Raw genomic sequence first — 12,066 nt, 5'->3', positions numbered from 1 at the left:
ATAACGAGTCTGTAGTCGTGACAGACTGATGCCTGCAGTCGTGGCAGGGCTTTATAACGGGTCTGTAGTCGTGACAGACTGTTGCCTGCAGTCGTGGCAGGGCTTTAGAGCGGGTCTGTAGTCGTGACAGACTGATGCCTGCAGTCGTGGCAGGGCTTTATAAGGAGTCTGTAGTCGTGACAGACCTGGCAAAGCAACATTCCTATCTATACAATTTTTTTATTTTATTTTATTTTTTTTTACTTCTTTCCCCCCCACCAAAGGCCACGACTGTAGGCGCCACCCTGTAAGAGATGCGCCAGAGGCCTGGCCATAATAGTCCACCATCCCCCGTCCCCCAAGCCTATGCAGGAGAAAAGGAGGGGGTTGGCCCACGCCTGCACCACCCCTGACTCACCTGGCGGCCATGACAGCCACAAACCCCACAGTATCGTAAGTTAGCCAACCACCTGTGGACCTGAATAAACAAGGACAGACATGTGAGTGAGCGCACGGTGGCTGGGTGACCCTTCACTCCTGCCACCGCTCCTTTGCTGTCCACCGGATTATTGCGACTGCGCCCGAACCAACCCCCTGACTCGCCATATGGGCTTGCGGGCGGCCCGGCTGCGTGCGCAAAGTGACGTGGCCAGCCCCCCTCTTTGGAGCCCTCTTTATATTTGATCCTTAAAACATATCCCAAATATATAATTTTTTTTATTTATTTTTTTTGTCCTGCCTTAGTACCTAGCCACTGTGCCTGAGCAAGGAGCCCTGTACCTGGACTGCAGTACCAGTATGGGCCTGTAGGTGTCGCCCTCTATCAAGCCAGGGCCTGCTGGAGCGCAGCAAGCCAGTGAGCTGCGCTGAGGAGCCGACGGCCGGCGTGACCGCTGCTCTGGGTATGTGAAGGACGTGTGACCCGTCGCTGCTGAGCCACAGATGAGGGGTGCCCGCCTGGGGGACGCTGCACGTGGGAGCGGGGGTGCTTGGCGCGGGGCCTGGAGCGGATCGGGGTGCCTGTATCGGGGTGCCTGGAGCGGGGTGCCGGAAGCGATCGGGAGTGCGGGCAGTCGCCAGCGCGGCTGGGGGCCGGCGGCACACTCGGCAGCCCCCCATGTTATACATAGAGAGACGGGTGTGCAGCCACCCTGCCTACCTAATCACCGAAGCGACGAGCCCGACGCAGCCGACCACCCGATTCTCCAGTGACGCACGCACTTCTCTGGCACCAACCCACGAGCCGATTCGAAAGCATTCGAACCGACAAGTGGGGGCAGGAGAGCCAGGTTTACTTAATTAAAGCCCCGCCTCCCCTCACACAAACACGGCACTCTTTAATTGCCTACCACTAATCAATTTTTTTCTTGCAACACAGCAAGGGTTAAAAGCAAAATAAACCTCAATATAAATTACTGTAATTCTGCAGTTTACGGCAAAATAAATACCCCACATGTGGCGGTAAACTGCTCTATTGGCACGTCGCAGTGGTCAGACAGAAAGGAGCGCCATATGGATTTTGGAGGCAGATTTTGCTAGAATGGTGTTTAGGCAAGAGACCCTGACGTACCCCTACAGCGGAAACCCTCAAAAAGTGACCCCATTTTGGAAACTAAAACCCTTAAAGAATATATTAAGGGGGGTACTGAGCACTTTGACCCCCTAAGTGTTTTACGGAATTTGGAAACACTTGGCTGTGAAAATGAAAAGTTTTGTTTCTTCCAATAAAATGTTTCTTTAGCCCCAAATTTTTCATTTTTACAAAGGGAACAGGAGAAAAAGCATCACATAATGTGTTACCCATTTTCTCCTGAATACGGCGGCACACTGCTGGGGGGGCACACGGCAGGACTCAGAAGGGAGGGAGCCCGTACTGTTACCAGTGTAATACAGGAGGCTGGATCTCACAGGCTGCCTACGCCATCGGGTCCCCATCACAACAGGTGGCATTTGCAGCGCAGATTTTAAAGGATTGGTTTCCGAGTGCCATTGTTATCATTTTTTGAGTGATTGTCTTATGTGGGGGCTCATTTTTTGAAAGATCAGGTGATGTTTTCATTTGTACCATTTTGGGGTTTATATGACTTTCTGATCGATTGGTGTCACTTTTTGTGAGGCAAGGTGACCAGAAAATGACTTCTTTTCTTTTTTTTTTTTTCACTTGACGGGTGGATCATGTGATATGTTTATAGAGTCGGTCGATACAGAATATGTCTACCAAATATGTCTACTTTTCTTTTTTCCCTACTTTTTTAAAAAGTCTTTTACTTTATTTTGGGAAAGGACCCTTTTTTTTACTTGAAACTTTTAATTTTGATTGTGTAAAACTTTTTTTTTTTTTTCCTTTTTTTTTTTTGTCCCACCACTCCTGGGCTTCGACTTTTGGGGGTCTGATCCCCCTTACAATGCATTACAATACTTCTGTATTGTGATGCATTGGCTGTCAGTGTATTACCAGTGTAATACAGGGGGCTGACAGGGAAGGCAGTGCACCGGGGGATGCCTCAGCGCTGACCGCGGCAGTGCACCGGCATCAGTGTTTTCACCGATGTCAGCACATACGGCAGGTGCCCGGCAATCAGTGACTGCCAGACCCCTGCAGCTGATACAGCGCTGGGACTTCAGACCCAGTTACTAGCACCATACATGAATAGCGCTGGTATTCTAAGGATTAAAGGGAGGCAGTACTATCTGTGTCTACATGATAGGCAGGGAGGCAGTACTATCTGTGTCTACATGATAGTCAGGGAGGCAGTACTATCTGTGTCTACATCATAGTCAGGGAGGCAGTACTATCTGTGTCTACATCATAGTCAGGGAGGCAGTACTATCTGTGTCTACATCATAGTCAGGGAGGCAGTACTATCTGTGTCTACATCATAGTCAGGGAGGCAGTACTATCTGTGTCTACATCATAGTCAGGGAGGCAGTACTATCTGTACTTCATAGACAGGGAGGCAGTACTATCTGTACTTCATAGACAGGGAGGCAGTACTATCTGTTTCTACATAATAGACAGATTCAGTACTATCTGTGTCTACATCATAGACAGAGAGGCAGTACTATCTATACTTCATAGACAGGGAGGCAGTACTATCTGTGTCTACATGATAGGCAGGGAGGCAGTACTATCTGTGTCTACATCATAGTCAGGGAGGCAGTACTATCTGTATCCACATCATAGACGGAGAGGCAGTACTATCTATACTTCATAGACAGGGAGGCAGTACTATCTAAACTTACATCATAGTCAGGGAATCAGTACTATCTGAGTCTACATCATAGACAGGGAGTCAGTACTATCTGTGTCTACATCATAGACAGAGAGGCAGTACTATCTGTGTCTACATCATAGACAGAGAGGCAGTACTTAAAATAAAATTATCTGATTTGTGCTGGAAATCCGGTTAATTTGCTGCCACCCCTCTTCGTATTGGATCGGGCGCAGAGACCGCGGCTAGCTGATCCTAAAGGGAAGGAAGGGTTATTTGCAGCCGAGCTAACCAATCAGCAATGTATAGAAATAAGACGGTGGAATGTCTCCTCTGAGGACAGAGCTCTGAGCATAGACCAGATCATCAGGGAACAAGGGCAGAACTGGAACCATGAAATCGTTAGTTTTATTATAAAAGCTACATTATAACTGACAGATAAATCTAGCGGCCGGACAGATTGGTCGGATGGAAATAAGTAAGAGGTGGAAGGGAACAGAATGTCTGTAAGGTCAGAATTACCGAGTCCAGTAAAAGATAGTCTATGTAAGGAATAATCCAAGATGGCGGGTGCCCGTGTCCAGCGGGCGGTCGTGATGTTAGTTGACGTCAGATGGTAGTGACGGACCTGAGTGGGTCGCTGTGTTTTACCCCCTCTGGAGCTGGTGGTGGCTGTGACACGTACAAGTCCAGCCTTGGGTAATTGGAGCAGGGGGCAGTTCTTGCCCCAGAGAGAGAGAGTCTGGCAGAATCCCTGCTTTGCCAGTTTCTCCGTACCCGGAGGTCAAATCAAGAAGTAGAATCATATTTATAATCAGTAGAACTTTACCAATCATCTGATACCAAATATGACTGGAAGACAATACCGTGCGCCTGAGAACCGCCATATCGCAGAGCGGGAATCTCCGATTTGCTTGCGGATTTCCTGGAAGGTGTTAGAATAACCCCAGAGTTCTCTCACTCAGTTCTCTCACTCAGTTCTCTCACTCAGTTCTCTCACTCAGTTCTCTCACTCAGTTCTCTCACTCAGTTCCTTCTCTCAGTTCTCTCACTCAGTTCTCTCACTCAGTTCTCTCACTCAGTTCTCTCACTCAGTTCTCTCACTCAGTTCCTTCTCTCAGTTCTCTCACTCAGTTCTCTCACTCAGTTCCTTCTCTCAGTTCTCTCACTCAGTTCTCTCACTCAGTTCTCTCACTCAGTTCTCTCACTCAGTTCTCTCACTCAGTTCTCTCACTCAGTTCCTTCTCTCAGTTCTCTCACTCAGTTCTCTCACTCAGTTCCTTCTCTCAGTTCTCTCACTCAGTTCTCTCACTCAGTTCCTTCTCTCAGTTCTCTCACTCAGTTCTCTCACTCAGTTCCTTCTCTCAGTTCTCTCACTCAGTTCCTTCTCTCAGTTTTCTCACTCAGTTCTCTCACTCAGTTCTCTCACTCAGTTCCTTCTCTCAGTTCTCTCACTCAGTTCTCTCACTCAGTTCTCTCTCTCAGTTCTCTCACTCAGTTCTCTCACTCAGTTCCTTCTCTCAGTTCTCTCACTCAGTTCTCTCACTCAGTTCCTTCTCTCAGTTCTCTCACTCAGTTCTCTCACTCAGTTCCTTCTCTCAGTTCTCTCACTCAGTTCTCTCACTCAGTTCCTTCTCTCAGTTCTCTCACTCAGTTCCTTCTCTCAGTTCTCTCACTCAGTTCCTTCTCTCAGTTCTCTCACTCAGTTTTCTCACTCAGTTCTCTCACTCAATTCTCTCACTCAGTTCTCTCACTCAGTTCTCTCTCTCAGTTCTCTCTCTCAGTTCTCTCACTCAGTTCTCTCACTCAGTTCCTTCTCTCAGTTCTCTCACTCAGTTCCTTCTCTCAGTTCTCTCACTCAGTTCCTTCTCTCAGTTCTCTCACTCAGTTCTCTCACTCAGTTCTCTCACTCAGTTCCTTCTCTCAGTTCTCTCACTCAGTTCCTTCTCTCAGTTCTCTCACTCAGTTCCTTCTCCTCAGTTCTCTCACTCAGTTCCTTCTCTCAGTTCTCTCACTCAGTTTTCTCACTCAGTTCTCTCACTCAGTTCTCTCACTCAGTTCTCTCTCTCAGTTCTCTCTCTCAGTTCTCTCTCTCAGTTCTCTCACTCAGTTCCTTCTCTCACTCAGTTCTGTCACTCAGTTCTCTCACTCAGTTCTCTCACTCAGTTCTCTCACTCAGTTCTCTCACTCAGTTCCTTCTCTCAGTTCTCTCACTCAGTTCCTTCTCTCAGTTCTCTCACTCAGTTCCTTCTCTCAGTTCTCTCACTCAGTTCTCTCACTCAGTTCTCTCACTCTCTCAGTACTCTCACTCAGTTCTCTCAGTTCCTTCTCTCAGTTCTCCTCACTCAGTTCCTTCTCTCAGTTCTCTCACTCAGTTCCTTCTCTCAGTTCTCTCACTCAGTTCTCTCTCTCAGTTCTCTCACTCAGTTCCTCTCACATCAGTTCTCTCACCTCAGTTCTCTCACTCAGTTCCTTCTCTCAGTTCTCCTCACTCAGTTCTCTCACTCAGTTCCTTCTCTCAGTTCTCTCACTCAGTCCTTCTCTCAGTTTCGCAGTTCTCTCACTCAGTTCTCTCACTCAGTTCTCTCACTCAGTTCCTTCTCTCAGTTCTCTCACTCAGTTCTCTCACTCAGTTCCTTCTCTCAGTTCTCTCACTCAGTTCTCTCACTCAGTTCTTCTCTCAGTTCTCTCACTCAGTTCCTTCTCTCAGTTTTCTCACTCAGTTCTCTCACTCAGTTCTCTCACTCAGTTCTCTCACTCAGTTCCTTCTCTCAGTTCTCTCACTCAGTTCTCTCACTCAGTTCTCTCACTCAGTTCCTTCTCTCAGTTCTCTCACTCAGTTCTCTCACTCAGTTCCTTCTCTCAGTTCTCTCACTCAGTTCTCTCACTCAGTTCCTTCTCTCAGTTCTCTCACTCAGTTCTCTCACTCAGTTCCTTCTCTCAGTTCTCTCACTCAGTTCCTTCTCTCAGTTCTCTCACTCAGTTCCTTCTCTCAGTTCTCTCACTCAGTTCTCTCTCTCAGTTCTCTCACTCAGTTCTCTCACTCAGTTCTCTCACTCCAGTTCTCCAGTTCTCTCAGTTCTCTCACTCAGTTCCTTCTCTCAGTTCTCTCACTCAGTTCCTTCTCTCAGTTCTCTCACTCAGTTCTCTCACTCAGTTCTCTCACTCTCTCAGTACTCTCACTCAGTTCTCTCAGTTCCTTCTCTCAGTTCTCTCACTCAGTTCCTTCTCTCAGTTCTCTCACTCAGTTCCTTCTCTCAGTTCTCTCACTCAGTTCTCTCTCTCAGTTCTCTCACTCAGTTCCTTCTCTCAGTTCTCTCACTCAGTTCTCTCACTCTCTCAGTTTTCTCACTCACTCAGTTCTCTCACTCTCTCAGTACTCTCACTCAGTTTTCTCACTCAGTTCCTTCTCTCAGTTCTCTCACTCAGTTCTCTCACTCTCTCAGTTTTCTCACTCACTCAGTTCTCTCACTCTCTCAGTACTCTCACTCAGTTCTCTCACTCAGTTCCTTCTCTCAGTTCCTTCTCTCAGTTCTCTCACTCTCTCAGTTCTCTCACTCTCTCAGTTCTCTCACTCAGTTCCTTCTCTCAGTTCTCTCACTCAGTTCTCTCACTCACTCAGTTCTCTCACTCAGTTCTCTCACTCACTCAGTTCTCTCACTCAGTTCTCTCACTCTCTCAGTACTCTCACTCAGTTCTTTCAGTTCCTTCTCTCAGTTCCTTCTCTCAGTTCTCTCTCTCAGTTTTCTCTCTCACTCAGTTCTCTCACTCAGTTCCTTCTCTCAGTTCTCTCACTCAGTTCTCTCACTCAGTTCCTTCACTCAGTTCCTTCTCTCAGTTCTCTCACTCAGTTCTCTCAGTACTCTCACTCAGTTCTCTCACTCAGTTCCTTCTCTCAGTTCTCTCACTCAGTTCCTTCTCTCAGTTCTCTCACTCAGTTCTCTAACTCAGTTCTCTCACTCAGTTCTCTCTCTCAGTTCTCTCACTCAGTTCTCTCACTCAGTTCCTTCTCTCAGTTCTCTCACTCAGTTCTCTCACTCAGTTCCTTCTCTCAGTTCTCTCACTCAGTTCCTTCTCTCAGTTCTCTCACTCAGTTCCTTCTCTCAGTTCTCTCACTCAGTTCTCTCACTCAGTTCCTTCTCTCAGTTCTCTCACTCAGTTCCTTCTCTCAGTTCTCTCACTCAGTTCCTTCTCTCAGTTTTCTCACTCAGTTCTCTCACTCAGTTCTCTCACTCAGTTCTCTCTCTCAGTTCTCTCTCTCAGTTCTCTCACTCAGTTCTCTCACTCAGTTCCTTCTCTCAGTTCTCTCACTCAGTTCCTTCTCTCAGTTCTCTCACTCAGTTCTCTCACTCAGTTCTCTCACTCAGTTCTCTCACTCAGTTCTCTCACTCAGTTCTCTCACTCAGTTCCTTCTCTCAGTTCTCTCACTCAGTTCCTTCTCTCAGTTCTCTCACTCAGTTCCTTCTCTCAGTTCTCTCACTCAGTTCCTTCTCTCAGTTCTCTCACTCAGTTCCTTCTCTCAGTTCTCTCACTCAGTTCCTTCTCTCAGTTCTCTCACTCAGTTCTCTCACTCTCTCAGTACTCTCACTCAGTTCTCTCAGTTCCTTCTCTCAGTTCTCTCACTCAGTTCCTTCTCTCAGTTCTCTCACTCAGTTCCTTCTCTCAGTTCTCTCACTCAGTTCTCTCTCTCAGTTCTCTCACTCAGTTCCTTCTCTCAGTTCTCTCACTCAGTTCTCTCACTCTCTCAGTACTCTCACTCACTCAGTTCTCTCACTCTCTCAGTACTCTCACTCAGTTTTCTCACTCAGTTCCTTCTCTCAGCTCTCTCACTCAGTTCTCTCACTCTCTCAGTTTTCTCACTCACTCAGTTCTCTCACTCTCTCATTACTCTCACTCAGTTCCTTCTCTCAGTTCCTTCTCTCAGTTCTCTCACTCTCTCAGTTCTCTCACTCTCTCAGTTCTCTCACTCAGTTCTCTCACTCAGTTCCTTCTCTCAGTTCTCTCACTCAGTTTTCTCACTCACTCAGTTCTCTCACTCAGTTCTCTCACTCAGTTCTCTCACTCTCTCAGTACTCTCACTCAGTTCTCTCAGTTCCTTCTCTCAGTTCTCTCTCTCAGTTTTCTCTCTCACTCAGTTCTCTCACTCAGTTCTCTCACTCAGTTCCTTCACTCAGTTCCTTCTCTCACTCAGTTCTCTCACTCAGTTCTCTCACTCAGTTCCTTCTCTCAGTTCCTTCTCTCAGTTCTCTCACTCAGTTCCTTCTCTCAGTTCTCTCACTCAGTTCTCTCACTCAGTTCTCTCACTCAGTTCTCTCACTCAGTTCCTTCTCTCAGTTCTCTCACTCAGTTCCTTCTCTCAGTTCCTTCTCTCAGTTCTCTCACTCAGTTCCTTCTCTCAGTTCTCTCACTCAGTTCCTTCTCTCAGTTCTCTCACTCAGTTCCTTCTCTCAGTTCCTTCTCTCAGTTCTCTCACTCAGTTCCTTCTCTCAGTTCCTTCTCTCAGTTCTCTCACTCAGTTCTCTCACTCAGTTCCTTCTCTCAGTACTCTCACTCAGTTCTCTCACTCAGTTCCTTCTCTCAGTTCTCTCACTCAGTTCTCTCACTCAGTTCTCTCACTCAGTTCCTTCTCTCAGTTCTCTCACTCAGTTCTCTCACTCAGTTCTCTCACTCAGTTCCTTCTCTCAGTTCTCTCTCTCAGTTCTCTCACTCAGTTCCTTCTCTCAGTTCTCTCACTCAGTTCCTTCTCTCAGTTCCTTCTCTCAGTTCTCTCACTCAGTTCTCTCACTCAGTTCCTTCTCTCAGTTCTCTCACTCAGTTCTCTCACTCAGTTCTCTCACTCAGTTCTCTCACTCAGTTCTCTCACTCAGTTTCCTTCTCTCAGTTCTCTCACTCAGTTCTCTCACTCAGTTCCTTCTCTCAGTTCTCTCACTCAGTTCTCTCACTCAGTTCCTTCTCTCAGTTCTCTCACTCTCTCAGTACTCTCACTCAGTTCTCTCACTCAGTTCCTTCTCTCAGTTCTCTCACTCAGTTCCTTCTCTCAGTTCTCTCACTCAGTTCCTTCTCTCAGTTCTCTCACTCAGTTCTTTCTCTCAGTTCTCTCACTCAGTTCTTTCTCTCAGTTCTCTCACTCAGTTCCTTCTCTCAGTTCTCTCACTCAGTTCAAATTCAAATTCAAATAAGCTTTATTGGCAGGACCAAATATATGTAAGCATTGCCAAAGCAGTTGAGTTTGCATAGGAAAAAGGGGAAGGGGGTAATATAAAGGGGAAGGGGTGATATAAAGGGGAGGGGGGTGATATAAAGGGGAGGGGGGTAATATAAAGGGGAATGGACATAAGTCTGTGGAAGTCCTCAGTTTCTCATGTCCCTCTTAGTCTGTGACACGCTGTCACATATTGGGCAGCTCTCTTCACCATTGGCTCCTCTTCTCCCAGTAGAATTTGGAGTTTCCTCTTCTCTTCTGTAGAATTGAAGTCCTTCTCACTCTCTTCCTTCACTCAGTTCTCTCACTCAGTTCTCTCACTCAGTTCTCTCACTCAGTTCTCTCACTCAGTTCCTTCTCTCAGTTCTCTCACTCAGTTCCTTCTCTCAGTTCTCTCACTCAGTTCCTTCTCTCAGTTCCTTCTCTCAGTTCTCTCACTCAGTTCCTTCTCTCAGTACTCTCACTCAGTTCTCTCACTCAGTTCCTTCTCTCAGTTCTCTCACTCAGTTCTCTCACTCAGTTCCTTCTCTCAGTTCTCTCACTCAGTTCCTTCTCTCAGTACTCTCACTCAGTTCTCTCACTCAGTTCCTTCTCTCAGTTCTCTCACTCAGTTCTCTCACTCAGTTCCTTCTCTCAGTTCTCTCACTCAGTTCCTTCTCTCAGTTCTCTCACTCAGTTCCTTCTCTCAGTACTCTCACTCAGTTCCTTCTCTCAGTACTCTCACTCAGTTCTCTCACTCAGTTCCTTCTCTCCGTTCTCTCACTCAGTTCTCTCACTCAGTTCCTTCTCTCAGTTCTCTCACTCAGTTTCTTCTCTCAGTTCCTTCTCTCAGTACTCTCACTCAGTTCCTTCTCTCAGTTCTCTCACTCAGTTCCTTCTCTCAGTACTCTCACTCAGTTCTCTCACTCAGTTCCTTCTCTCAGTTCTCTCACTCAGTTCCTTCTCTCAGTACTCTCACTCAGTTCTCTCAGTTCCTTCTCTCAGTTCTCTCACTCAGTTCCTTCACTCAGTTCCTTCAGCCGGCCACTTCTTAGTATTGAATGTGTAGATTAGGCCTGGGGCTCCTGCGGTCATAGACAGCGGGAGGAGACCCATAGTGGTTGGTGTCTGGGGCGCGATAGTTTACTGGTGGGAGGTTATATGGTGGTCAGGTAGATGATCTACTGCCTGTGCAGATGGAGTGGTCCTCTTCCTCACTGTGTACCGGCCTTGTCTTCCCCCAGGGCTGGCAGAGATGTCGGGTCTTGGATATGAATCAGTTCTCCGCATCTTGTGTCTCCGAGTCAGAAAAGTTGCGCATTGAGTCTTTGGAGCCGTTTGATGAGTTTGAGGTGAGTTCCTCGTAACGTGATGTTCTGGACTGCGGCTCCAGAGCAGTTTTCATGACATTTGGAATTGCCCAGTGACGTCTGCAGTGATCTGGTTGAGGGATCGGCTTCTGGGATACTATTACCTCCACCAGATTTAGGGGGCTTCTGAGGTCATGAGTTTGAATTCTGTGGGATTTGTCTGGGTTTAAAGGGGTCCTCTCACTTCAGCAAGTGTCATTCATTATGTAGAGAAAGTTAATACAACGCACTTCCTAATGTCTTGTGATTCTCCATGTTGCCTCCTTTGCTGGCTGGATTCCCTTTTCCATCACATGATACACTGCTTGTTTCCAAGGTTACAACCACCCTGTAATCCAGCTGTGGTGGTCGTGTTTGAACACTGTAGGAAAGAGCACCAGCCTATGTGCGCATCCACGGTCGCAGCCACTAGAGAGGCTGGCGCTTTTTCCAAAAGTGTGCAAGCATGACCACCACTGCTGGTTTGAAGGGTGGTCGAAACCATGGAAATGAGCAATGCATAATGTGATGGAAAAATGAATCCAGACAGCAAAGGATTCCATATGGAGAATCACAATACATTAGTGAGTGGCTTGTGTTAACGTTCTTTACTTGATCAATGCCATCTGCTGAAGTGAGACCTCGCCTTTAATGGACATGGAAAGGTTCTTATTGTGGCGGCTTCTCCACGTGACCGTGTCCATGTGTGCCACTACCTGAGCCACAGCTGAGCACTTTCCACGTCAGCGACCCACCTCAGCCATTGATTGGCTGAGCACATATTCCGAGCCAATAGCTGAAGTCCAGGATGTGGAGGGACCGTGGGTCGGGGCGGGAAGATCGTGGGTCGTTATTGCACCCTGTAATTAAAACGATTCCCCAGAATCCCCTTCATGTTGTGGGTGACAGGAGATGTTCTGTGAGACCCCCCTAGTCTAATACGTCTTGTAAACAGGACCCTAATCGCTGGTGCTGCTACCCCTGCCCTGGCTGCCCCAGCACTTTCCTTAACGATTCCCTGAGGGATCGGGTGGAGAAAGTGTAAGGACCTCAGAGGCGGCTGTACATGAAGCCAGGAGCCCACGCCGTGAGGGGGTCAGTAGTCTTCTGCTAGGGCAGGGATCGGCAACCTTCAGCACTCCAGATGTTGTGAAACTACAACTCCCAGCATGCACATGTACTTGGCTGTTCTTGTTACTCCCACAGGAGTGATAGGAGGATTCTGGGAGTTGTAGTTTCAGAGCACCCGGAGGTTGCTGATCCCTGTGCTAGGGTATTAAAGAAAAAGCCCTGCACGCCTCACCGATGTGAACACAGTCCTATGTGGTGGAGTTGTCTCACCGGA

General features: G+C 47.5%; 1 protein-coding gene across 3 annotated transcripts in view; it reads left to right on the top strand.

Annotated features, from left to right (window-relative positions):
* The window catches only part of LCMT2 (leucine carboxyl methyltransferase 2), a 134,380-nt gene that overhangs the window by 82,034 nt on the left and 40,280 nt on the right, over positions 1-12,066 (top strand). For all 3 annotated transcript variants that reach the window (XM_044286594.1, XM_044286593.1, XM_044286595.1), the window contains one exon: positions 10,617-10,724. In XM_044286594.1, the coding sequence (XP_044142529.1) occupies positions 10,617-10,724 (108 nt within the window). The remainder of the gene's footprint in view (positions 1-10,616; positions 10,725-12,066) is intronic.

The sequence above is a fragment of the Bufo gargarizans genome, chromosome 3, assembly GCF_014858855.1.
Source record: "Bufo gargarizans isolate SCDJY-AF-19 chromosome 3, ASM1485885v1, whole genome shotgun sequence".
In the NCBI taxonomy this organism is placed as follows: Eukaryota; Metazoa; Chordata; class Amphibia; order Anura; family Bufonidae; genus Bufo; species Bufo gargarizans.
This window is presented reverse-complemented; position numbering and strand designations above follow the sequence as displayed.